Below are 26,395 nucleotides of genomic sequence, written 5' to 3'. Positions count from 1 at the left end.
TGCAGAGAGAGACTGTTGAATCGCAAAGGTCACATCTAATCAGCTTCTTTGAACAGTAATTTGTCAAGAGCTATCATGAATCTTTACAATGTTAAAACCCTCTGACCTAGTAACTCTGCTTCTGGGAACCTATCAAGGACATAACCCAAAACGCACAAAAAAATATTTACTGATAAGTCACTGTAGCCTTATTCATAACAGAAAAAAAAGAAAAGAATAAACAACCTAAATTCAACAATGGGGGAAAAGCAATGGGGGAAATTCAATAATTTCAAAGTAAGTTTACAGGATGTTTTTAATAACAAGGGATAACATGTTCTAATGTAAAGCAAAAACTCGGGATACAAAATTACCTACATGTATATAATTACAACTTTTTTTAAGCATACAAAAAGACTAGGTGGATGGGTAGCAAAGTGTTAGACTTTTCTTTGGTCAGTTTTTTGTCCTCTTGGGGGAAGAGGGTGGAGCTGGGCAGGGGAGGCCACAACTACAGCTTTTGCTTTGTCATCCAGTGGCTGTACCATCACCCCACCTGCCTCTGCCAATGATGTGACTGCTAAACTCTCTGATGCCAGTGAGGGGTTCTTCAGTTAATTCCCTTTGTAAAGGTAAAATACACTAATCTAAAATGTCTGGGGATTTTCTTTGATTCTCCCTTAATGTATATATTTAACCAAAATGAATGGAACAGCAAACTCTTGTCAGTCTCAGTCACCACTGGGGGTAGCAACAAAATTATTTCTCCAGGAGGACTGACTTCAAAGCTGTGGATGCATGCTGCCATTTAACCACAGAGAAGGAAAACCAAATTGATATACTACTCTACTTTGAAAAACATTTATTGCTCCGTTAATAATTCCTCCTATGCAAAATAAAATTTGTTTTACTTAAGTTCTTAAAAACCCAGTCTATGCATATGCTCTCTTTCTACTGATTTGTGCTGAAACCAATTCATTTCGTTGATCTGGCTAAAAATCAGAGGCCACAAGGTAACAATGATATTGTTCAACCTCCTCCTTCTGTCCCCCAGAGTCAGTGACACTTATTTTGAACAACATTGGTTTTCACATAGCTTGGTTTCTATAGCACTGGCGTATGGAATACTTGGCACTTCTTTTTATAAGAAAACAATCTGGGGACTTCCCTGGTGGTCCTGGGGTTAAGAATTGGCGACTTCAATGCAGCGCATGCAGGTTTGATCCCTGGTTGGGAAACTAAGATCCCACATGTTGTGCGGCGCGGCCAAAAACAAAGACAGACAGACAGACAGACAGAAACCCACAATCTGGGCAGTTTCAGAAAGGCAGGATGTTTTGCTTTTAACAACTGATGAGGTCTGTCTGGCTAACCTGCCAGCCACTTCACCTTTGATGTCGCCTGCAAGTTTCCATTACATAGCTCTTCTCACTCAAGATCTGTTTCCGTGTTACTACCCCTCATCTCTCGCAATCTTTGTCACTAGATATATGATGATCATTAAGTGGCCTCAGGGTCACATGGGAGTCTAAAGATATGGTGACACAAAGAACAATAAAATGTTAACCCACCTGCTGGTATTTTGGTTCCTGTTTCTTTCCAAACTGTCCTTGGCTCCGGGAATGGGCTGAAATTGTTCACCTCTGTTTTGTTTTCCAGGGCCACAAAGAGTTGGCAACTTAAAAATCAGGAGACATGTTTCAGTGCTTTGATGAAGGAATTCCTCTTCCCTTTACTTTCATGTTCTATTTTTAAAGCCATTCTTGCTCAGTGTGTAGAACTAACCAGACCTCTCAAGACAATTTCATTTTGCATGCTTCACATTCAGTAACTCATCTCTTAGCTGGAGGCCTCTACAACAGAAATGTTGGCCTCCCAGGACTCCAGGCCAAACAGGGTGCAAGTGGAGAACGAGCAGACAAAATAGATATCAGAAATCTCAAAACTTTCCCCTATGTTATTGCTAAGGCAGCAGGATTTGTGGCAGGAGCCCCAGGCCCTGGGTTCTGGTCTGATCTTTCCTCAGACTAACCTAAGAGAGCCTTATGTTTCAGTCTCCTCATCCATAAAGCAGAGACAATAATATCTGCCTAAATCCACCAGAGGAGGTGCTATAAAAATAAAACACAACAAAAATAAAGGCCGCAATACTTTGGAAACAGAAGTAAAATAAAGCCTATGCCCTTTATCCAAAAGAAAGACTTTCCAATTTTAACAAACTTAGTTACTTGTATTTCCTAACCTATTAAGGCAACAAACGCGAGATGTGGGGATGGCAGCAAGATGCCTAACGGTGAGAAGACGCATAGAAGTGATCACCAGCTCTGGAGTGTGAGCTCCAGAGGCTTTCGCGTGGGGGCAGCACTGCATCATGGAACATCACAATAACAGATGTTCAGGAAAATGTCGTGGTCACCAAGGAAGGGCCAGAATATATTTAGAATATATTCAAGATAGGTATTTAGAATAATGGGAAGTTTGTAATGTTTTCATTCAGTATGATTAAAAATTTAAGAATGGAGAAGTTAAAAGAATGAATTCAATTGTCTGAAAAATTCACTTAGGTGAAAATGCCTTATTTCTTGATTATGCTAGAAAACCAGGGTAGACTTTTTTTTTTAAATTGATTTTTTGGCTGTGTTGGGTCTCTGTTGCTGCGCGAGGACCTTCTCTAGTTGTGGCAAGCGGGGGCTGCTCTGATGCGGTGCACGGGCTTCTCACCGCGGCGGCCTCTCTTGCTGCTGAGCATGGGCTCTAGGCTCGCGGGCTTCAGTAGTTGCGGCACACAGGCTCAGTAGTTGTGGCTCTGGGGCTCTAGAGCGCAGGCTCACTAGTTGCGGTGCACAGGCTTAGTTGCTCCACTGCTCCTCAGCATGTGGGATCTTCCCAAACCAGGGCTCAAACTGGTGTCCCCTGCATTGGCAGGTGGATTCTTAACCACTGTGCCACCAGGGAAGTCCCCAGGGTAGACTTTTTAAAGAGCAATTAAAATATGGTATAACTGTTTTACACATAGTCATATGTAAGAGGGTGAGTCAAAAATTATCTGCACTCTGGCTGTAGAATTTATAGACATTTTAATATAACCAGAGTGCGGATAATTTTTGACTCACCCCCGTACTAGAAGCCGATTTCCAACAATGGCTGCCATCAATTCCTTCCCTCCCTGCCATTTGAGAGCTGGAATCTACTTCCCTCCCCTTGAATCTGTGCTGGCTTCATGACTTTGACCAACAGAAAAGCAGCAGAAGTGACATTGTCCTAGTTTTAAAGAGGCCTGGCAGCTTCAGCTTTCACTTGGGAAGCCAGCTGCCATGCTGCAGAGAAGCTTGGGTGAGACTATTTAGTGAATGAAAAGAAGCCAAGTGCAGAGAGAGGCCACCTGGGGGAGCCTAAGGCACCAGACAGGTGAGTGAAGCCTTCCTGGACCTTCTTGCCTAGCCCAGCCTGCAGATAAATGCAGTCAAGGGAGTGATCCCAGCCAGTGCCACACGGAATGCAAGAATCACTCAGGTAAGCCCTGTCATATTCCTGGCCCACAGAATTATGAGAAATAATAATACTTTGTTATTTTAAGCCACTAAGTTTGGGTTTTTGTTGTTGTTGCTATTAGACAGCGACAGGTAATCAAAACATCGTATACAATAAAAGTTATTTCTAATAGTTTTTTAGCAAACTCTAACTTCCAATAGAAACAGAAATATTAAGAGTCTAAGTAAATTCTTTGTGACTTCTCTTTACATAAAAACAAATGCCAAGGGACTTCCCTGGTGGGGCAGTGGTTAAGAAAACATCTGCCAATGCAGGGGACACAGGTTCAATCCCTGCTCCAGGAAGATCCCACATGCCAAGGAGCAACTAAGCCCGTGCACCACAACTACTGAGCCTGCGCTTTAGAGCCCATGAGCCACAACTACTGAGCCTGTGTGCTGCAACTACTGAAGCCCACACGCCCTAGAGCCTGTGCTCCGCAACAAGAGAAGCCACCGCAATGAGAAGCCTGCACACTGCAACAAAGAGTAGCCCTCATTCTCCACAACTAGGGAAAGCCTACATGCAGCAATAAAGACCCAACTCAGCCAATAAATAAATAAAATTAATTAATTAAAAAAAACAAAACAAACAAACACATAAAATACCAAAGCTTTTCCAAATGTTCTAAGTGAGGACTGAAGACTCACTGAAACTCAGCAAGGAACAGTGAAAGAGCACTAGACTGGGAGCCAGAAGCCTGAACAGCTGTGGGCCTCGGCAGCAGCACAGCAAGGGACGGGGTAAGTGGGAGTCGCGTGTCCTGTGCAGGCCTAAGGGGGTGCACTGCAGGTGGAGGATTTTAAAACAGTAATAAAACTCACTAATAGCCTGCTTTTGATTACCATGAGCCAGCAACTCTATTTAATTTCAGTGATAAGATCCTCCTTCCAATGGTGCCGACCTCTCCTACTCTATCCAGCTCTTGGTCACACCAATGGATCTCAGAAAGTTTAAGTCTCTGAGCTTGAGCTTCACACTCTGTAAAAGATTGGGCTCAATCCATCTCTAAGATTCTAATTCAAGAGGCAGCCAGCTCTATATGTGTGAACTTGTTCAAATCCATTCATTTATTCCTTCCCTCAATGACCATTTATTAAGTACCTTCTACATGCTAGGCCCCCTTCTAGGTGCGGGGACACAGAATGAGTTAAGACCTGTCCTTAAGGAGCTCACGGAGGAACCACTCTTCAACCCATGCATTCTCACGTCCTCTGAGGCATCTTCGTTGACTGTCAAGTCCCCCTGCCCCCCACTGGTGTCTGAGCTACTCATAGTCTGCTAAGCTTGCGGTTCATACACCATAATATCCCAGCGTCTAATAAAGAGCCTCCATAAATGTTTATTGAATGAATGAATGAATATGCTATTTAGAATGGGATTAACACCTGCCTAAGATACTGCATTTGGTGAGTTGAACTATATAAAATTGTCAATAGTTGATTATTTTAACCTATGAAACAGCAATTTCATATAGCTCAACCTGATGCACAGAATTTACAAAGACATGGGCTGTGTGCTGGATTTGGAATAGGAGGTGAAGAGTATCTATCTTGGAATTCCAGCCTAGAGACCTTATTTCCCAAAACCAAGAGGACCCCACTATGAGCTGGCTGTGCTGAGGTCGGTCCTTGCACACAGGTTAGGAGTAATGCTGAGCCCGGCTCCAGATCCTGCTCACACTGCCCTACCCCCACTTCTCAGCCTTACCTGTTGGCCCTTCTCTGACTGATCCCTAGTGCTTTCTTCAGTGACTTGGGGGAAAGGGGTGAAGGGTGTCCAGCCACAGTTGCTTCTTTTCTTGGACCTTTTGCCAAAATGTCCTCCTTGGAAGTCTCTCATTGTTCTTGGAGACCTCGCTAGGGTCGGGCAGTTGCCCCCAGTGTCCAGCTGCTGGTCCCCTGGCAGCTGCATGACAGGAGGAACATAGCTTGAAGCTGGGGGGCCCAGGGCTGAAGGTGAGTCATAGACGTTTGCAAACTCTCTCAAAGAAGCCCACAAAGACCTGCGCTCCTCCTGCTCCTTCTGTATCATCTCAAGTTTATCTATTTTCTGTTGAACATTCCTCAGCAAATCGGCATTCTGGTGCATTAAGGTCTGTGAAATCTTTAGATTCAGCACACACTTACTGATGTACTCCTCGGTCATGGACCTGTTGCTCACGTTGCCCGTGGCTCCGCTGGATGGCTCAGGCAGGCCGGGTGAACTAAGCGAACCATTCTGCCAGTCCCAGTCCTCAAAGGACAGCTCCATGTCAGCTTCCAAAGAGCTCTCATCCTCATCGCAAAAACAGCACGCCTCTCTCTCCATCTTTTCCAACTCTTCTTCCATGGACTTCAGTTCATCTATCTGGTTTTGTCTGGCCCTCTCAAGAGATGAGCCAGCTCCTGGGGGCTCTTCCTCTTTGTCATCTCCTATGTCCAGGCAGCTTGAGTAGATTTCGTTGATTTCGAAGCTGCAGAGGCTCTCCTGACCTGGGCTGGGGCTCCTGGCCTCTTCCGCCACAGAACAAGCAGGAGAAGCAGCGTTTTGGTTCTGAGTCTCTTGGGCCTCCGGACTTGGGTCTGGGACCAGAGGCGCTGGTGTTGCTTTCTCGGTGGGAGAAGAGTGACCCCTTGGTGAATGAAGCTGACTACCTGCTAAAAAGAGTAGCAACATGCAGCTGATTAAAATGATTGCAGCAGCTCAGAAGCCTCGGCTTGTTGCTCGAGTGGCATGCAAACACAGAAAGATTTTATCTTCCCACTCCCTTTCCAGTTAGGAAGACTACCAGATACACTCACAGAGAGAGAGAGGGTGCTTCTAACTATTTTGACATGGGTTGAGATAGAAAATTTGGGAAGAATCAAACCCAGGAGGAAAGGTTCTAAGCTTAAGTTATAGTATGTTCAAAACATGCATAACTGTCAGGACAAGCACATTACAGGCCCCTGAATCTCAGGACTAAATTCATACTTTCTTTACACAAAAAGTGTTTGAATATTCATGTCAGTTGAAGTTATGCTCTTTGTGAGCATCTGATAAAAGGAGCTGAGGCACTGCCCAAGAAGCCACTGTGCTGTGAGAGAGATTATACCTCAAAAAATAATGCCAGGGCTTCCTAGGTGGTGCAGTGGTTGAGGGTCTGCCTGCCAATGCGGGGGACACGAGTTCGGTCCCTGCTCCAGGAGGATCCCACATGCCGCGGAGCAACTGGGCCCGTGTGCCACGGCTGTTGAGCCTGCGCTTTGGAGCCCGTGAGCCGCGGCTGTTGAGCCCGTGTGTTGCAACTACTGAAGCCCACGCGCCTGGAGCCCACGCTCTGCAACGGGAGAGGCCACAGCAATGAGGAGTCCGCGCACCACAACGAAGAGTGGCCCCCACTCACCGCAACTAAAAGAAAGCCCACGCACAGCAAAAAAGACCCAACACAGCCAATAAAATAAATAAATAAATTTATTAAAAAAAAATAATAATAATGCCAGGACTGACCACCCACTACTCCTGGCTGAAGGTGTACAGCTCACAGAGAATGTGATGGAGAAGCCAAAGTAACAAGAGCTTGGAGGGCCATTCTGGAGGCCTCCAGGCCTGTCCAAAGAGTCAGAGAATAGTTGCTTGGCTAGAATCCAAAGGCCTAGGTTCCAGCTGTGTAATAAGTCTGGAATAGTGAGCAAGCCACAACCTCTCTGAACCTTAGTTTTCTCATCTGGAATATGAGGGCATCAAGCTAGATGATTGCAGCTCCTTTCCAGCTCTGAGTTCTAAGGTTTCCAAGTAAAATAAAGAGCAGTAAAGCTTTAGGAAAAAGGTTGGAAGGAAACACCAAAATGTTAACAAATTATTTCTGAGGAATTAAAATGTTAAGTAGGGGCTTCCTAGGAGGTGCAGTGGTTAAAAATCCGCCTGCCAACGCAGGGGACGTGGGTTCAATCCCTGCTCCAGGAAGATCCCACATACCTTGGAGCAACTAAGCCCATGCGCCACAACTACTGAGCCTGCACTTCAGAGCCCGTGAGCCAAACTATTGAGCCCATATGCTACAACTACTGAAGCCCACGCACCTAGAGTCTGTGCTCCGCAACAAGAGAAGCCACAGCAATGAGGAACCCGCCCACCACAACAAAGACTAGCCCTGACTTGTTGCAACTAGAGAAAGCCCGTGTGCAGCAACGAACCCAACACAGCCAATAAATAAATAAATTAATTAATTAAAAAAAAAATGTTACGTATTCTCTGTATTGCTTAAAATTTTCTATAATGAGCAGATAATAGTTTTAAATTTTAAAAATCATTTTTATTTGTGAAGCAATAAAATACATTCCTAAATCATCCTAGAAATAAACAGATTGTTACTGTACAGTTCTGGGACCAATCAAGGTATATACGGAGCCCAAAAAGTTTAACTTAATAATTTTAACGGGGCTTCCCTGGTTGCGCAGTGGTTAAGAATCTGCCTGCCAATGCAAGGGACATGGGTTCGATCCCTGGGCCGGGAAGATCCCACATGCCATGGAGCAGCTAAGCCCGTGAGCCACAACTACTGAGCCTGCACTCTAGAACCCGTGAGCCACAACTATTGAGCCCACATGCCACAACTACTGAAGCCCTCACACCTAGAGCCCAGTGCTCTGCAACAAGAAGCCACCACAATGAGGAGCCCGTGCACCATGAAGAAGAGTAGCCCCTGCTCACCACAACTAGAGAAAGCCTGTGTGCAGGAACAAAGACCCAACGCAGCCAATAAATAAATAAATAAATACTTTTTTTTGAAGCTGAATCATAAAAAAAATAATAATAATTTTAAGGATCTTGATTTTCCCCTAAGGCATCCATCTTTCCCAGTGTAAGTTATGGGTATAGTTTGGAAGAGTTGATTAGTTGCAGCTCTCAGAACACATTCATGTCAAAACCTGTGGGTTAAGGCCATACCCGTTTCCTTCAGCTCTTTTATTTCCAAGTCAGGGGTCTCTTTTGGATGTTCTGAAGTCAGTCCTAGATAGACATTGACATCAGGATGGAGTTTGTATCTCTGCACCCTGGGGCTCTCGGTTGGCTGAGTTCTCTGGGCTCCAATAAAATCCTGTAACAAGGGAAATAGTGTCAAGGACATATCTGCAATCAACTGAATGTCACTGGTGTTTTAGAAACATATCTAGGTGTCAAATAAACTCACTGTTACTCCTGTTGGGTAGACTGACTGTAGTCCTAATAAATGAATTCATTGTAACCGCCGATATTTAAAAAGTAATAACAATAGCTGCCGTTCACTCAATCTCACTATGTGCCTACACGGTGTCCCTTTTACGTATTGACCCTCCCCAGCCTCACTCCGAAATTCTCTGCTGCCCTCACCAAGTTAGGCAGTTAGAATTTTCTTGGGCACACAGAAAGGGTGTAATGAAATGAAGATTTCCAACACTTTCTACAACTTGGTCTCTAACTCCCTACTCCCCAGAGATAGGTAAGCAGAAATAAACTCCTAACAACTTCAGAGCTTACCTTTAAGTCATTCTTCAGAATATACCGGATATCTTGAAGGTTCATAGTTCGGTCTTTCTGCTTGACCTGGATGCCTGACTTAACAATATCATAGTAAGGTTTCGGAAGCCTGACATCAGCTTCTAAATAATTTCCCAAGACTATGGTTTCTTTAATAACTGAGCCATCTAAGCCATCCCAGGGTATGTTGTCTGTTAAGGAAAAAGCCAGAGGAAGGAGAGACATTAAGAAATCGGATGAGGACTTCCTAGGTGGCACAGTGGTTAAGAATCCTCCTGCCAATGTCGGGGACACAGGTTTGATCCCTGCCCCAGGAAGATCCCACATGCCATGGAGCAACTAAGCCCGTGCACCACAACTATTGAGCCTGTGCTCTAGAGCCCATGAGCCACAACAATTGAGCCCCTGTGCTGCGACTGCTGAAGCCCACACGCCTACAGCCCATGCTCTGCAACAAGAGAGGCCACTGCAATGAGGAGCCCGCACACCACAACAAAGAGTAGCCTCCACTTGCCACAGCTAGAGAAAGCCCGTGTGCAGCAACAAAGACCCAACACACCCAATAAAATTAATTAATTAATTTTAAAAATCAGATGAAATGGGCTAACTTTTGTTAAGTCACTCAACCTCTTTAAAATTAATTTCTCTCTGTAGAAAAACTACCAAAAGTCCAATAACAATGGAAAAACCACTTGACCCAAATAACAGGGAAATCCCTGCCACAGAAACAGGAAAAAGTAGTGTCAGATTCATGTAGGTATGGACTCTCCACTGGCAGACCTGGGGACCACAAGGGAATGTTTCCTGGTGTCAGGCTGGCTTGCCCAATGCATTCATGTCATGAAAGGTGTGGTTTTGCCTCTGAGACTCTGTAAACACTGCTAAATGGGGGCCGAGTCTCGCCTCCTCAGTGAATGTGGTATGTATGTCTTCACCTTAGATCCTGTATGTTTGGAAGAACTTCTATGTCTTTTTAAGTGACACTGCTTTTACATACACTGGATCCTGTGTGTGTCTAATTTCACAGTTTACTTCTCAGAGGCCAGTCCTTTCCACTCATTTACAAGTTCTTTTTGTTTTTTTTTCTTTTATAAATTTATTTATTTATTTTATTGGCCATGTTGCGTCTTTTTTTGCTGTGCACAGGCTTTCTTTAGTTGCAGTGAGTGGGGGCTACTCTTCGTTGTGGTGTGCCGGCTCCTCATTGCCGTGGCTTCTCTTGTTGTGGAACACAGGCTCCAGGCGCATGGGCTTCAGTAGCTGCAGCACATGGGCTCAATAGTTGTGGCTCACGGGCTTAGTTGCTCCACGGCATGTGGGATCTTCCTGGAGCAGGGATCGAACCCATGTCCCCTGCATTGGCAGGTGGATTCTTAACCACTGCGCCACCTAGGAAGCCCTACAAGTTCTTAACATAGAGAACAGACTAGCGGTTGCCGGGGGTAGGGAGTTTGGGGTTGGTAGATGCAAACTTTTACATTTAGAATGGATAAACAACAAGGCCCTACTGTATAGCACAGAAAACTATATTCAATATCCCGTGAAAATTCATAACGGAAAAGAATATTAAAAAAGAATGTATATATGTGTACAACTGAGTCACTTTGCTGTACAGCAGAGATTGACACAACACTGTAAACTGTAAATCAACTATACTTCAATAAAAAAAAAACAAACACAAGTTCTTAAGGGACAGCTCACAGAGACACATAAGCACTGACAGCAATATTCAGTTTAAAGGCACTCCTTGGATTAAATGCATTACCACCAACAGGCCGATAGGTGGGCTTTTCTGAGTCTTAAAGAACAGGTCGAAAGAGAGATTTCTGGGAGATCATCGTATATCTTCCATAAACACAAAGAGCTTTCCTTAAAGAAGTCTCTTTTCTCTGTGTCCTGCATTTTCATAAAACTAAGTAACTCTTGGGGGAAAAAAATCCAACCTAAGAATAGGGACTTTGGTCACCATCAACGAGCTCTTTTATCTACCTGTTAAAATCTCCTGTATGATCATAGAAAAGCTGTAGATGTCTGACTTCACTGTGGCTGCCTTCTGTAAGATCACCTCCGGGGCAGCCCAATTGTACAGCTGGGTGGGGATGGGTACTCGAGTCAGGTCCTTCTGTACACCTCCATCTTGGCTACAGAAGGAAACACAAGGAAACACACGTCTTAAAGGATCATTGTGATCAACACGCAACACATCCATGAAACATTTGCCTCTGAAGACTGACAACCTCCTTGAGCTTCTAGAAACTGGCTAGACCCTGAGCTAACCAACACTGCCTACTATTCCAACACCTGCAACTCCTTACTATTCCTACCCGAGCAGGCCCTGCCCTGCCTCCCACCTCATCTGGCCGCTGTCTCCTGTTCACTCACCCCTCTCAAGTCACAGGGCCTTCTTTCAGTTTCTTCAACATGCCAGACACATCACCACTTCAGGTCTTTGCACAGGTGGCTTCTTCGGCATGGCATGCACTGCCCACAGATCCTAGCATGACTGGCTGCTTCTTGTAATTAAAGTATTAGCTCAAAAATCACCTCCCTGGGGCTTCCTAAGTGGCTCAGTGGTTAAGAATCCGCCTGCCAATGCAGGGGACACAGGTTTGATTCCAGCTCCAGGAAGATCCTACATGCCAAGGAGCAACTAGGCCCGTGCGCCACAACTATTAAGCCTGCACTCTGGAGCTCGTGAGCCACAACAATTGAGCCCCTGTGCTGCGACTGCTGAAGCCCACACACCTAGAGCCCATGCTCCACAATGAGAAGCCAGCGCAATGAGGAGTCCACCCACCACAAGGAAGAGTATCCCCCACTCACCGCAACTAGAGAGGGCCCGTGTGCAGCAACGAAGACCCAACACAGCCAATCAATCAATAAAAATCACCTCCTTGGAAAGGCTTTACCTGACCACCTAATGTAAAGTAGTCCTGATTTATTGGCCTCAGAGCACTTATTATCTGAATTTCTTTTTCACTGATTTATTGTTTATTATCTGCCTCCCCTCCACCAAAGTCAGCTCCATGAGGGAGGCCCCTTGTCTGTCTCTTGTATCACTGTATCTCTAAATTTATACCAAGGCTTCTATGCTTACTTTTGAATAAATGAACCTAAGACTCTTCCAAGAACCCCCCCGAAGTCCTGCCTGCTTTATCAAAACCTCTGGGACTCTTTCAGCTCTTCGTGATTGCTTCTTTTCTGAGCTCTGCCCTCCTGGGAATGAGCCGTCTCAGTTTAGCACCAAAGGTTCACTGATTGTGTTGAAGAACTCAACTTCACAACCAGGCTCTTTGAAAACTAAGTCAGAGTAAGTGTCCTAAATGTCTTCTGGGACAACAAGAGTCCTCAGGGTGAAATCAGCGCTGACTTCTGCCCACAGCTGTCATGAGCATCAAATGAAATCATGCGTGTGGAAGCACTCCGTGAACCATAAAGCACTAAGCAAGTAAGGAATTAATGTGAACATTATGGTAGGTATTTGGTAAAGACTTGATGACTGCTGGTTGATAATTAAGTTTTTGGGAATTCCCTGGAGGTCCAGGGAATCAGCGCTTTCACCACCGGGGCCTGGGTTCAATCCCCAGTTGGGGAACTAAGATCCTGCAAGCCATGCCGCATGGCCAAAAAAAAAAAAAAAAATTAAGTTCCTAAAAAGCAAGTAACCAGAAGTTCTTTTTGCTGGCAAAAGAAAGCTTTTAGGGGATGGGATGGGCTTCTCAGACTTTGAACAAACTTCCCTAAGTAATATTTCTTCCAGCAGAACTTTTTTTTTTTTTAATATTTATTTGGTTGTGCTCGGTCTTCGTTGCAGCAGGCAGGCTCCTTAGTTGCGGCTTCAGAGCTCCTTAGTTGCAGCAGACGGGCTCCTTAGCTGTGGAATGTGAACTCTTAGTTGTGACATGCATGTGGGATCTAGTTCCTTGACCAGGGATCGAACCCAGGCCCCCTGCATTGGGAGCATGGAGCCTTATCCATCAGGGAAGTCCCCCAGCAGAACTTTTGATAGATGGCAGTGAATTCAGGAAGCCATGAAGTTATAAAAGATGGTATTTTTGTTTTGTTTTTGCTTTAAAAAAAAATGGTATTTTTAGACTCTTTAGTTGTATTGCTGAATACACAGGCGTGGTCTAGGTGTCATGTGAACAGCACAGATACACATGCAAATATTATATTAGTATCACAGGAAAAGCAATGAAGTGTTTCATTGTCAGAGATACATTCTGAGGACCTAGCATACTTGACTCTTCCTATTGTAGGGTGATTGTTCAAGGGAGACACTCACTGACCTTCTCCAGCCTCTCAGGCTGCCTCAGGCAAGGGACAAGTTACTTACAATCAGGATTTATATCCTTTCTCTTTTACTTCCATTCACCTTCCTCTCTTATGATCCCTCTTCCTTTGCTGTTAATGCTAGTGGAGTTTCTTTTCTGGCTGTCATTCCATGGTAGTTACTTTTCTGAGCTTCAGCTCTGATATCATTAAAATTACATTTGGCTACAGCTATGTGATACTACTTGCAAGGTCAATTCCAGCTCTAAAGATTCCATTAAGAAAGAGCTGAAGAATAGGAGAAACTGCTGTATCATTTTTACACCAAGAGATGGAGTGCTACCCTAGACAATGACATTCAACAACCGGACATGCCCAAATAGAGTGTTACCAAAAATAAATGTAGAATTGAAAGCTGCTTTGGATTCTTGGGTAGCCAACTCACATTATCAGCTGTCAAACATTGCTGATCGACATTTCAGCCCGAAGTTCCATTCTGAGGTCAACAAGCCCAAAGGAACTCACACCTTCCTACCCAGTTACTTCGCAGTCCCTCACTTGACTAGTCCATGGATCCCAGCTTCTCAGTGCATCTCACATCTTCCCCTTCTATTGTGGTTCCTTGGTCACCACCAGGCCCTGCCCTGTGGCCTCCTGGCTGGTCTTTCTACCTTCAACCTCCAATCCATCCTGCCCCTATAGCCAGGAAACATCCTCTACCATTTGATTCTAGCCACAGTTGGGTAACCTCAGACCATCTCTTCACCTCACTGGGCCCGTTTCCTCATCTATAAAAGAAGACAAGGGTTGGGCCTGGCCATCTCCAAAGCTCCATTTCACTCTAGGATTCACATTTCTATTGGCAAGCTCAATTCAAAGAAACTGTTATACCTCCATTTCAACAACAGATGACGCTGCATCGCTGGCAAACAGCTTGGGTTCTGTCAGCCTTCTTGAAAACCCTGTTATCAACAGCAAGCTTCCATTACCCTTGAACACATAGCCAAAATGGTGAACCCTGTTCTGAATCATTTCAAGTTTTCCCTTCAGCTAGACTCATCCATTCACTTCAAATGCTTCCTGGGCACTTACTATGTGGCAGGCCCTGAGCTGGGTGCTAAACATGAACAAGCCATGGTCCCTGCCCTCTTGAAGCTTGCCATCCAGTGGGGCAGACACACTTGACTGCAGGGGAGTGAAATATGCTCAATGATGTGGGGACAGGGCTTCATGGGGTGTGGTGGGAGATTGTGTCAGAAGTGACATTAAAAGGATAAAAGGGTGTGCCAGGTATTCCAGATGGCCAGGCAGAGTGGGAAGTGATGAGGATGGCACTGTGGGCGGAGCCCTGCCTCAGAAGGCTTCCCACCCTGCAAAGTGCCGGGACTTAATCTTATAGGCAGTGGGAGCCACTGGGATTGAGAATGGACCAGATCTGAGACCAAGCAGCTCAAATGGCAATAGTTGTCTGGCCTCCACCAGCTCCTGCGTGGAAAGTCACACCCTAACTGCTCCCCTGCTCCCCTCTCTTCCCATCACAGCCCTTCTCCACTTGCAGGAGTGAGGGGGATCCTCTTAACCTGTAAATCAGCCATGACACCATTCTGCTCAAAACAAACAAACCCTTCACAGCATCCCAGTGTTCTTAGGATTAAATTCAAACTCTTTGCCAAGGCCCACAAGGCCAAGCACAACCTGACCCCTGCTCCCCTCTCCAGGCAAAGAGACAAGGGGCACACGAGGTCAAGGAAGTGAGAGTCTTTCCACTTCATTCATTTAAAAAACATGCTGAGGGACTTAACTGGTGGCGCAGTGGTTAAGAATCCGTGTGCCAATACAGGGGACACAGGTTTGATCCCCAGCCCAGGAAGAGCCCACATGCCACGGAGTAAGTAAACCAGTGTGCCACAACTACTGAGCTGGCACTCTAGAGCCCGTGAGCCACAACTACTGAGCCCCAGTGCTGCAACTACTGAAGCCCATGTGCTTACAGCCTGTGCTCCACAACAAGAGAAGCCACCATACTGAGAAGCCCGCACACTGCAACAAAGAGTAGCCCCCACTCGCTGCAACTGGAGAAAGCCCGCATACCGCAATGAAGACCCAACATGGCCAAAAATAAAAATAAAAAAAGAAATACACTTAATATAAAAACAAACTAACAAACAAACAAAAAACATGCTGAGCTCCAGCTGTGTGTAGGTTTATTCTAGGAATCTGAGATATGGCAGCGGATAAAACAGAAATCCCTGCCCTTGTAGAACTTTTCATGTAGTGAGAAAAGTAAATTATGAGCATGTGAACAGCAAAGGCCTGCTGAGAGACTCAAAAACAAAGCCTCAGTGATGGTGGTAGGTGAGGCCAGTGTAAGCAGAGGTAAGCAGACCTAAGCCAGGGGTCTGCCCGTGGCTGAGGCCTCACAGCAGCACAGGGGAGATCCTCTGCTCCCCAGGACCTAGGTGCAGGAGATGGCGGCCAACTCTCAGGAGAACTCTGACTCCTGCCAAATGGGAAATGAAGGCCACCCACCAACCCTTGAATAAGGGCATTGTTTTTGTCACTGCTTCCCTCACTGCACTGATCCCCACCCATCTGGACCAGGACCACAAGGCCCACCAGCACCCACTGCCACCTCTCTCCTTCCAGGATGCACAGCTGTGGTGCATTTCCCAGCCTCCCTGCAGAGAAGCAGTGACTGGGCTCTGACCAATGTAAAGTGGGAAGCAATGATACCCCACTGCAGGTAGTCCCTACACCCTGCCGTGTGTCCCTCCAGGCTTGCTCTCGCGCACTGAGCAGCAATGCAGAGGACACAGTGGAGGACTGAGGCCTGGGGGATGGCAGAGCCGCAGAGGGGAGGAACATGGAACACAGTGAATGCCACCACCACCCAACACACACACCATACTGCACTGTGAGTGAGAAATACCTCAGTTGTGCAAAGCCACAGAGAATTCTGAAAACTTATACACGCTGGCTAATGTGTGCTCACGCTCGTTAAATGTTTATTAAAACGAGAGTGTCCTGAGCAGAAATAACTTCCCCAAAGTCACTCTAATCTTGGCTGACAGGGCAAGGCATTGGGAAACCTCTTCCTCCAACGACAGACAGTTCAGCCGACCAATGAGGAGTCCTGCCCACATCAGATTCTCTTTACAGCAAAGCACCCCCAGGGAAACCCTGTTTGTAAGTTATGATCAAGGTGCACCCACCTTTCCATCATGTACTCCAGGTTGGTCAGCCTCGCTTCCCCTGTGGAGACGATGTGGATGGCGTAGGAGCTGAGGGAACGGTGGATAAAGCCCCGAGAATGCAGGTACCTCAGTGCGTCGGAGATCTGGAGCAGCAGGTGCACGATCACCTCCATGTGCAGCACGGGGAACTGCGCCCGCTGCAAGGAAGAGATCAACCGCCAGAACGAAGGGCACTGAGGCCCCTGACACTGTAGGATGCTTTGCAGTTTCCAAAGTCTTTTCAACTGATCTTCACAACGGCCACCTACTGTGCCTATTTTATAGCTGGGGAACCTAAACCTCGGTGAGGTTATGTGACCGGCCTAAGGTCCCACCGATCCAGGCCCCCTGGCTCCAAACCTGGGTTCCTTTCCCTCAGCCAAGCTGCTTGATACCATGAAAAGTGAGAACAGTCCTCAAAGCCTGGTACGCACCTCCAGAGTGGGCCCACCACCACCAGCAAGGCACCTGCCCTGCTCCCCATCCCCAGTCAAGCCTGGGCTGCAGGAGAACCTAGATGCAAGAAGGACAATTCAGCCCCTTCCACAGTCATGTGACCTAGAAAGTTCATCCTAGGAGGACAGAAATTCACTCACACTAAAGCACCCAGTCACAACAGGTCTTCCCCCAGAGAAGTGGCATTTTAAGTCAACGTTCTCACCCAAGGAGAGGAAAGGGAAGTAGAACACTAACAGGAGGTGCTCAGGCAGGAGGAATGGCCAGCCATTTCAGGGAAGAGCCCATCCTGGAGGGTCTCTTCTCACTCCAGCCCAGGGTCTTTAGAACAAAGTCATGGAGAATGAAAATACCGGGAAAGACCAGAGGCTATCTGATTATAGTTAGCTAAAAGTGTGGCTGTGCGTTTTCTGGGTCTGCTGAGCTCTTAGATGTCTGATAAAAAAGCAAGACTAACAATAACAAAATCACACTAGTTCCAACATGCTGATCAGCCTCGAATGATTATACAGTCCCTTCGGAGTAAAGAATTAAGAGATTTCTCTTCCATGCACGCACAGGTGGGAACTCTACTGCTGGGGGAGAAGGAAGAGGGAAGAAGGGAAGGGAGAGCTGGTGTTGGGATGGGGGGTAATAAGGGGAAAATCCAGGGAAACAGCCGTTTACCCGTTCATGGAGGACACCGAACAGCGTGCCGACAGTGACGCGCTCGTACACGAGGCGGGTCTTCTCCAGGTCCTGGGACAGGCACACAGCCATCAGCTGCAGCAGGTGGGGATGCCGCAACTTGCTGCAGAGGAAAAGAGGCTTCAGATGAGGCAGAGGGAAAGAGGACATCATGAAAAGACGGGTGCTTTCCTCTCTTCCCAGCCCCTTGAATGCATTCCAAACAAATGCTATTTGCATACGTTTTTCTAAGAAAGCAGGATGGGGTGGGAGTAGCGGTCTCTGTTGTGGAACCCTTGACTTTTCACTGATCAGAACCTGAAGGCTTAGGGTCATCAATGACAATGTCACTAAAAGCTACTCAGCAAGGCACTTCACATACATCATCTTGATCCTAACAACCAGCTGCAAGAAAGGTATCATTACAGTTACACTCATTTTAGAGATGAGGAAACCAAGGTCAGGGAGATGTCAGGCCCAAGGTCACACGCCCCACTCAGTCTCACATCAAAATTCATGCTGTGGGTGGATTTGGGGGACTTCCGTGGTGGTCCAGTGGTAAAGAATCCGCTGCAGGGGACGTAAGCTCGATCCCTGGCTGGGGAACTAAGGTCCCACATGCCTCGGGGCATCTAAGCCCCCGCACTGCAACTACTGAGCACACCACAATTAGAGAGGCTGTGTGCTGCAACTACAGAGTCCAGGCACTCTGGAGCCCGCGTGACACAACTAGAAAGCCCACGTGCTGCAACGCAAGATTACGCATGCCGCAACAAAGATTCCATGTGCTGCAACTAAGATCCAATGCAGCAATTAATTAATTAATTAATTAATTAATTATTTTAAAAATCCACACTGTGTGTATAAGCCCTTCCAGCCTCCTTGAGTCCCTTTAGGCTGATTTCCCCAAAAGGAAATGTTTGGCTTTACAGGGGTTGAGTGATTTCTTCAGGAGAGAACTCGAGCCAGGGTCTATTCCAAGGCCTCAGCAGCCCTGGTATGAAACTGAGGTTGGAGTGCCTGCCCCTTTGAAGGACTAACCCCTGAGCCACAGGGAACTGAGCCACCTAAGGAACTGAGACCCATCAGCGTGTCCTCAAAGGAAAGACATGGGTCTCAAGCTCAGCCATGTTCTATGAAGACAGGATAGCACATGCTATCCTGATGGGCATAGGGCCCAAAATGAGGCGGGCCTCGGGGTCTGCAGCAGAGCCAGCCAGGCCTGAAGGCTGGACTTCAGAGACATGTGTTACGGAGAGTTGATCAGCTGACAGAATCGACCCCTTACCACCACCATCCCCACCACTTAGGCTATTTATGAATTCTTTTTCTTTCTTGGCAGCCCTGGGAAGTCAAATCAACCAACAATGAGGAAATGCTGAGGCGGAGGAGGCTGTACTCCACCCTCACGCACAGCCCTGCATAGCCCTGAACTTGGGTCTGAAGTGCTCTTGGGTTTTTGTCTCACCTGCTGTGTTCTTGCTCAGCAAGTAGCAAGTCAGCCAGTCGCAGCCTTCTGCAGTGCAGGTGGGTGGGAAGATGTAGCTCCTTCACTGTGACCCTGCTTCCGTTCCACACCAGGCTACAAGGGCAGGAGAGAGTGTGAGCAGAAGGCAGTGAGCAGCCACTTCTTCAGTGAGGAGCGCTCTAGCCAGAGATCAGAGAAGCAGTGTTTACACACACTCTGTAAAGCCCCCACCCCTGCAGTGTTGGGTCCTCCCCTCCTCCTATCCCCAGGGCCTAAAGCACTTCGGGGACTTAGTACAGGTGGCAGGAAGTCACTGAAGGATTTAAGGGAGGGAGTGACTTGATCAGGTTTGTATTTTAGAAAGATAAGGGTACCAGCAGCATGGGGAATGGTCGGGCAGGAGTGGTCTGGAGAATGGAGGCCAGTCTACCCTTGGGGAGGGACAGTGCTGACGTGGGCAGAGGCCACAGTAGTGGACAGAAGAAGAGGAGATGTGATAAGTCTGTGGCACAGGCAGGAAAACAAGAAGTGTATCTGCAGGGGTTACAGGGCCTTGCGGGTCTGCAGAGGCCTTTTTAGAAGCTGTGACTTCTAAGCAGGGAAGAAGCAGCCAGCAGTCAAGGAGGACAAGAGACCTTAGCCAGGACAACTCCTGGGACCCTGCAGGAGGCAGGTCTCTGGGGACTGAGAACATCCCATGGACTTTCGTCACAGCCAAATCCTATTACTGCCACCTCTGCTGCATTTGGCTGGTGAGAGCCATAAGCTGATGCCTGCAGGGCTTCATTACACTTTGACCTGTATCAGAGGCCAGACAGTCACCCCTACTCTGCCTCTAATTCCCTGGAGAGCAGAGAGGTTGAAACACAGTCATGATTAACCTTTCAGAGCAGTCGTTCTCAACAAGGGGCCATCTGGCCCTGTCTCTAGGCATTCTGGTTGTCACAATCACAAATGCAAGGGTTTGGGGGCCAACAGAGCTGCTACTGGCATCTCGTGAGTAGAAACCAGGGACACTCCTAAACATCCTACAGTGCACAGGACCTCCCCCAGCACCAAAGGGTAACAAAAATGTCAATGGTACCCAGGTTGAGAAATCCTGATTTAGACATCTGTTTTTTTAGAGTGTTCTTGTATTTGGGCAGAAACCCTCCACACACAAGGAAGTCACACAAAGTCCATTCTTCCTGTGGGACTAAATCCGACCTCCACTGGCCAGCTTCCACTTACTTGGTCATGACCATGTAGGGACCACTGAAGAAAGAGAAGGTAGGCTCATCATCAGCTTGAATCACTTCCTTTTCGCCAATTACCGGAAGAGATCCTAGATAGGCTAGCTGTGTGCCCCCTGTGAGATAAAACTGAAAGCAAAGCCTAGCTTCAAACAGTGGGGAAAAAGAGAAAAAGTAAAATACCTCCAGAGTCTTATCAGCCAGTTAAAAATAAAGAGAGCTGCTATTTACCAATTTGCTGAATACCCCTATGCACTGGACATAGTTCTTAATCTTCCTAGAAATCCTGCAAGATTGTAATATTCTTTCCCTTCTGCTAGTGAGGAAACTGAGGATCATGGAAAGAGGTAAGATGCCTGCCTGAAGCACCAGGCCTCAGGGGCTGCTTACGGCCCCCACAGAACACATCTGGCACCTTCGCTGGGAATTAAAGAATAATTTTCTAAAACTCCCCAAATCTAGCCCACAGTCATTCAAGAGAACTCCCCAGGGTTTTCGTCATTTATCAGTAAGGACAGGAACACTAAGAGGTATTTGTCCTGCAAAAGCAGTAAAGAAGGAAAAAACATATTGGCAAGGATATGGAAGGAAGAGTTGGGCCAAGTTGTGAGGCCTGGGGCCAGAACTGGGGTTAGGTGATTCCCCAGTTAGTCCTGTAAACAATGGGTGTTGGTAGCAATCTCTTACCTTTCCAAAGCCGAAGCTGTAGATATTTTGGGCAGAAACGACTCCAGCTTTAAGCAGTCGATTAGGAGAGCTGTTAGGGCTTCTAGAAATATTTAAAAGGGGGAGGAAAAAGTAAGGATTAACTACCCATATCCAGAGCAACAATGCTGAACCAAGCTGTCAGGATGCGTACTTGGTTTCATCTTTACCACTTGACAGTGGAACTGCAGATGATGTAATAGCCAGCCTCTGAGAGGGCCCCTGTGATTCCCATTTCCTGGTATTCATGCCCTTGGGTAGCCACACGCAGGTCAGAGAGGGCTGACCTGTTACTGCAGAAATAACAGAGTGGTGTGAGTTCCAAGGCTACATACACCCCCAGGACCTCTGCCCTGATCTCTCTGCAGCACTTGCTATAGAGGAGCCCAGCTGCCATGCTGTGAGGACACTCCAGCAGCCTAATGGAGAGGCCCAACACCCAGCATCAATTTGCCAGCCACGCAAGTGAACTATCTTGGAAGTGGATCCACCAGTCCCAGAAGATTGCAGCCCAAGCTGCATCTTGACCACATCTTTATGAGAAACCCTGAGCCAGAACCACCCAACTAAGCCATTCCCTGATTTCTGACCTACAGAAATTGTGTGAGATACAAATATTTATTGTTGTTTGAAGCCACTAAGTTTCGGATTAGTATGATAGATAACAAATACAGATGGTCAAGGTTGGAAAGAATCATAAAGCATATCTTGTCCAGCTTTCTGATTTTACAGATGGGAAAAATGGAGCCAGAAAGAGGAAACCTGCTGGCCTGAGGTCACGAAACAGCAGCAGGGACTAGGCTTTGGCTCTGTTAGAAGGAACTTGGTCTGCCAAGATCCTAATGCTGGCAGGAGAGGAAGTATGAGAGATGGAAGAGCTCAACCAAGCAGGGTTTCCAACACCAGATGAGGGATTTGGGACTTTAACCTGCGAGCCATGGGGAAGACCATTAAAGGGCTTTTAGCAGTGAGTGGAACGATTCAATTTTCATTTTTAAAAGGTCATTCTGGATGCTGAGTAAAGAACCAAGATGGGCAAGGGTGGCAGCAAAAAGAGAAGTCAGGAGTAACTAGTACTCAAGGGAATCGTTAACTCATCTTGCATGAGAAGCATCCAGGTCATGAGAGGAAAACCAGGACTCGATGAGGGATCCCGTGAATTGTGTGACAAGTCACCCCAATCACAAAAATAGATGCCATCAGAGAACATCAAAACGGAAAGAATTTTCGACATATAAATCCTAAGCCAGGGCTTCCCTGGTAGCACAGTGGTTAAGAAGCTGCCTGCCAATGCAGGGGACATGGGTTCAATCCCTGGTCAGGGAAGATCCCACATGCCGCAGAGCAACTAAGCCCACGTGCCACAACTGCCGAAGCCAGCGTGCCTAGAGCCGGTGCTCTGCAACAAAAGAAGCCGCTGCAATGAGAAGCCCGCGCACCGCAACGAATAGTAGCCCCTGCTTGCCACAATTAGGGAAAAGCCCGTGCGCAGCAACAAAGACCCAATGCAGCCAATAAAAATAAATAAATAAATAATAATTAAAAAAAAAATCCTAGGCTAATAAAGCCAAGAGAATTAAAATAACTCTTCTGCGCATGAAGAGCAGCCTGGATAGAGTCCACCTCCTACAGCTGTGATGGGGGCAGGGGAGGCTGCCCACCCAGGGGGCAGCGAGTCTTACACCAGCTTAAAAACAGCCAGAGGAACCTTAAATTAAGTATTTGTAGTCTTCTGGAACCTTAGGATATAAAGGATGCATGTTCCAATAAAGGAAAATGCTTTCCATGGTTCAGAGATGACAAAAAAAAAAAAAAAAACACCTAGCTAGCTGTTCTGCTGAGAAAAGGCTTTCTGCTGGACAGCCCAGACCTAAAAAGTTCCACCCCAGAGTGGCTCCCACTGGAGCCCAGAACTCATTTTCCCCAGGCATTCCTGGAAGTGGGGGGACAACTGACGGTTTTCAGTGGCCACATCTTCTCCCTCCAAGCTCACCCCTCTGGGTGGGCCAGATGCTGGAAGGGACCAATGTGGAGGGGACCGAGGTGGCCCATGCTGCAGGGCTCCCACAGGAAGGCCAGGGTGATGCAGAACACCCCACTCTGCCTGAGGTAGCACTCACCCCTGCATGAGGCCCCCAAACCGGGGCAGGCCACAGACGAGCCGCTGAGGGGAGTCGATCTTCTTCAGGAGGTCACGGGAGAAGCCCTGGATGATGGCCTGCATGTGCGCGGCACAGCGCTGCATGAACTCCACTATCTGCAACACACGGCAGAGATGGGCAACGCCCACACGGCTAATGGCCACTCCGGCCTTCAATGGAACTGGAATGGTCTGAGGTGAGTGGTCTGGGGAGACAGGAGCCCCCCACAGGGGAATCTCCGGAAAGGAAAGGGCCCAAGTGATTTCCTAAAGATATGGAATGAGACGATTCTATTTTCAGGGAGCTGATTTGGCAATAACTTCCTCCAAATCCTTCATTCAACAGATGAGGAAACTGAGGCAGGAGGAGTATTTTAACTTGTCGAAGGCCCAACAGCTAATGAGCAGGAGAACCAGAGGGAGGGGGCTCTGCCCGTCTCCCCCTTCCCTCCATGTGCCCAGTACTGTGCATGCCCTTTATTCTTTACATTTGTTAGGTTATTTAGCCCTCATTAAAACACATTATGCCTCTCAGCGTGTGGCTACAGACAAGTTACTCAATGTCGATGCACTTCAGTTTCCCCATCTGTAAAATGGGGACAAAAACAGTACCTACCTAAGAGGGTTGTTGTAAAGATTAAATGAGCTAGTATTTAACTAACTTAATTCAGAATGTCTGATGCACGATAAGTGCTAGCTAACAGTCAGACAAAATGACAATTGTTCTCCCTCCCCCCTGAATGGATGACCAGAAAAGTTCACTAGACTTGCCCAAAGTTTTACAGCTGGTTAACTTGCTTCAACCCAGGCCTGTGTGTCCAATGCCAACGGCAAGGCCACTACAAGCCCTGTGCCATCCCCAGGACCAGCCTCTGCCCCTAGGCTCCTGACTCCCAGCCCTGTGCTCTGCCTTGGGTGTGCCTGCAGAGTGGGCCCACTCTTACCGCGGTGCTGCGCTCCTTCCCTGCTGCCAGGGCCCAGGTCTGCGGGTTTCGACCCTTCTCGTCGTGCAGTCGAAGATCACCCCCTGCATCCAGCAGTTTGCTGAGGATCCACTGATTGCCTGAAAATGCTGCTGCATGGACAGGAGTGCTCCCATCAAAGCAGCGGCTGGAGGCAGGGAGGGGTACAGTGAGTGTCCATGGCAACACTCCGCCCCTTCCATGGGTAACACAGGGCTCCCTTTCTACAAAGGCAACCTCACAGAAGCTTTACACACATCTCCCTTTTCCATCTTTACCTCCACCCTTCAAGGCAATATTATTTCTCAATTTATAGATAAGGAAACGAAAGGGCAAAGACAAGATTCACACGCAGTATGGCTCTTGTTCAAAATCCAGTGTTCTTTCCCCCCTGCCCCTGACACTGACTGCCCTGAAACAACTTCTTCATGTCTGTAGCGCCCTGTGGTCAGGCTGGTGAAGCACAGCCTAATCAGAGACCATCTCATGTGAGGATGTCTCTATCTCCCAAGTCCTATGGTAGGAGCCCACAAACCTTGATGTCAGCAATCTGGTCAAGGATCTACAACTCAGAAAAATTTAACCAAAACCAATAAACCATCTGAGACATGAAGGGACAGCCTTCGTGAGATGTGATATGTAGCTGTGGTTTCCTAACCTGGTTGCACATCAGAATCACCTGCAGAGCTTGCTCTCTCTCTCTCTCTCTTTTTTTTTCAGCCATGCCCAGCAGGCATGTGGGATCTTAGTTCCCCGCCCAGGGATCAAACATGTGCACCCTGCAGTGGGAGTGTGGAGTCTTCACCACTGGACCACCAGGGAAGTCCCAGAGCTTGCTCTCTTTAAAGAGAAACACAAATGGGAGGAGGAAGGGGAAGGGGAAGGAGAAGAAGCAATAAAATGAAAAAGGAGGAGGAGGAAAAGAAGATAAGAAAGTCTCCCAATTCCAGACCCACAGTTCTCTTGCCCAAAGGCAACTACTGTTACAAGTTTTTGTGTCCTTCCTGAAAATTTCTATGCATATACAAGTGGGAATAAGAATGTGCTACATTAGGAATTCCCTGGTGGGCCAGTGGTTAGGACTCAGCACTTTCACTGCTGAGAGCCCAAGTTCAGTCGTCCCTGGTCAGGAATCTAAGATCCCACAAGCCACGTGGTACGGCCAGAAAAAAAAAAAGAGAACATGCTATATTTATTATGCATTTAAATTTTTTCATTTAACAATATATCTTGGAAAAATTTCCATATGAGAACATATAAGCCACCTCAATTCTTTTTTAACAGCTACATAGTATTCCAATGTACAGATGTACCACAATTTATTTAATAAGTCATTGGGATATTTGTCAAAAATACAGATTCTCAGACTACACAGTGGACTGAATCATAATCTGCAAGTATGGAACCCAGGAATGTGTACTTTTTACAAGTTCCCCAGATGATGCCAGGAGGCTGGCCTGTACCTAGGCCCCTGTGAACCACTGGGATATCTCACTGTGAGTTCTCTCCTACTGCTGGGTCTGATGAGCAGTCCAGCATACTGCACTATGGGAACTGTAATATCTTCCTTGCTTTAAAAATAAATTTGTATAATGTTTTACAGCCTTCTAATCATTCTTCCCATAAACAGCAAGAGAGCTGGGCAGGGAGAGAGAAGATATTATTTTTCATTTCTCATGAATGCTAAAGAGAAAAGAAATAATGTTTCTTATGCCCAACAAACCCTTACAAGGGAATCCAGGTCCAAGTGATGTCAAAATGTGTATTGTTTTAATAATTTATCCTAGAGGTTGAGAACTGGAGGTCCACAGACTGATTTGGCAACCTAGAGGCATGTTTTATTTGGTCCACATACATAAAAAAAAAATTAAGTAATGGACAATATTTAACACTTTGAGGATTTCACAATAAAAACTGGGATTTCCAACCTCTTAGAAACTTGGAAAATTTGGCTTCCACGGCTTCCTTTTCTGCCCAGCCGCAACAGATGCCCCTTAGACAGAGCCTGTACCCACTGACTCCACTTAGCCCTGCAGGCATCTGACTCTGTGACCTCAATAAGCCCAGGCCATCACAGCATCTCCACTGAGCACTTAGGAATACAACCGCCCCCCAGAAATTTCCCTTCACCTTGATGGAAGATAATTTTCAAGTACATGAAAGCATTTCTATCACAAAATAAAAGCTTACAGGGTCTGCCTTCCTCTTTGTTGGGGAAGTTAGTAATATAGTCTTGTTCAGGCCTCAGAGAGAGAAACAGGCCTGTGACC

General features: G+C 46.8%; 1 protein-coding gene across 3 annotated transcripts in view; it reads right to left on the bottom strand.

Annotated features, from left to right (window-relative positions):
* The window catches only part of TEX14 (testis expressed 14, intercellular bridge forming factor), a 100,072-nt gene that overhangs the window by 29,597 nt on the left and 44,080 nt on the right, over window positions 1–26,395 (bottom strand). For 2 of the 3 annotated variants that reach the window (XM_057715800.1, XM_057715803.1), the window contains exons 3-14: window positions 24,108–24,273; window positions 23,144–23,280; window positions 21,006–21,087; window positions 20,317–20,447; window positions 19,087–19,200; window positions 17,619–17,742; window positions 16,476–16,654; window positions 10,981–11,132; window positions 8,992–9,182; window positions 8,422–8,572; window positions 5,356–6,146; window positions 1,551–1,660 (exon numbers count right to left, since the gene is read on the bottom strand). In XM_057715800.1, the coding sequence (XP_057571783.1) occupies window positions 1,551–1,660; window positions 5,356–6,146; window positions 8,422–8,572; window positions 8,992–9,182; window positions 10,981–11,132; window positions 16,476–16,654; window positions 17,619–17,742; window positions 19,087–19,200; window positions 20,317–20,447; window positions 21,006–21,087; window positions 23,144–23,280; window positions 24,108–24,273 (2,328 nt within the window). Of the gene's footprint in view, window positions 1–1,550; window positions 1,661–5,355; window positions 6,147–8,421; window positions 8,573–8,991; window positions 9,183–10,980; window positions 11,133–16,475; window positions 16,655–17,618; window positions 17,743–19,086; window positions 19,201–20,316; window positions 20,461–20,687; window positions 20,693–21,005; window positions 21,088–23,143; window positions 23,281–24,107; window positions 24,274–26,395 lie in introns of all 3 variants that reach the window. The other variant, XM_057715802.1, reaches the window with a different exon arrangement.

The sequence above is a fragment of the Hippopotamus amphibius genome, chromosome 17, assembly GCF_030028045.1.
Source record: "Hippopotamus amphibius kiboko isolate mHipAmp2 chromosome 17, mHipAmp2.hap2, whole genome shotgun sequence".
Lineage (NCBI taxonomy): Eukaryota > Metazoa > Chordata > Mammalia > Artiodactyla > Hippopotamidae > Hippopotamus > Hippopotamus amphibius.
Note: the sequence above shows the minus strand (reverse complement) of the source record. Positions and strands in the feature narration are given on the sequence as shown.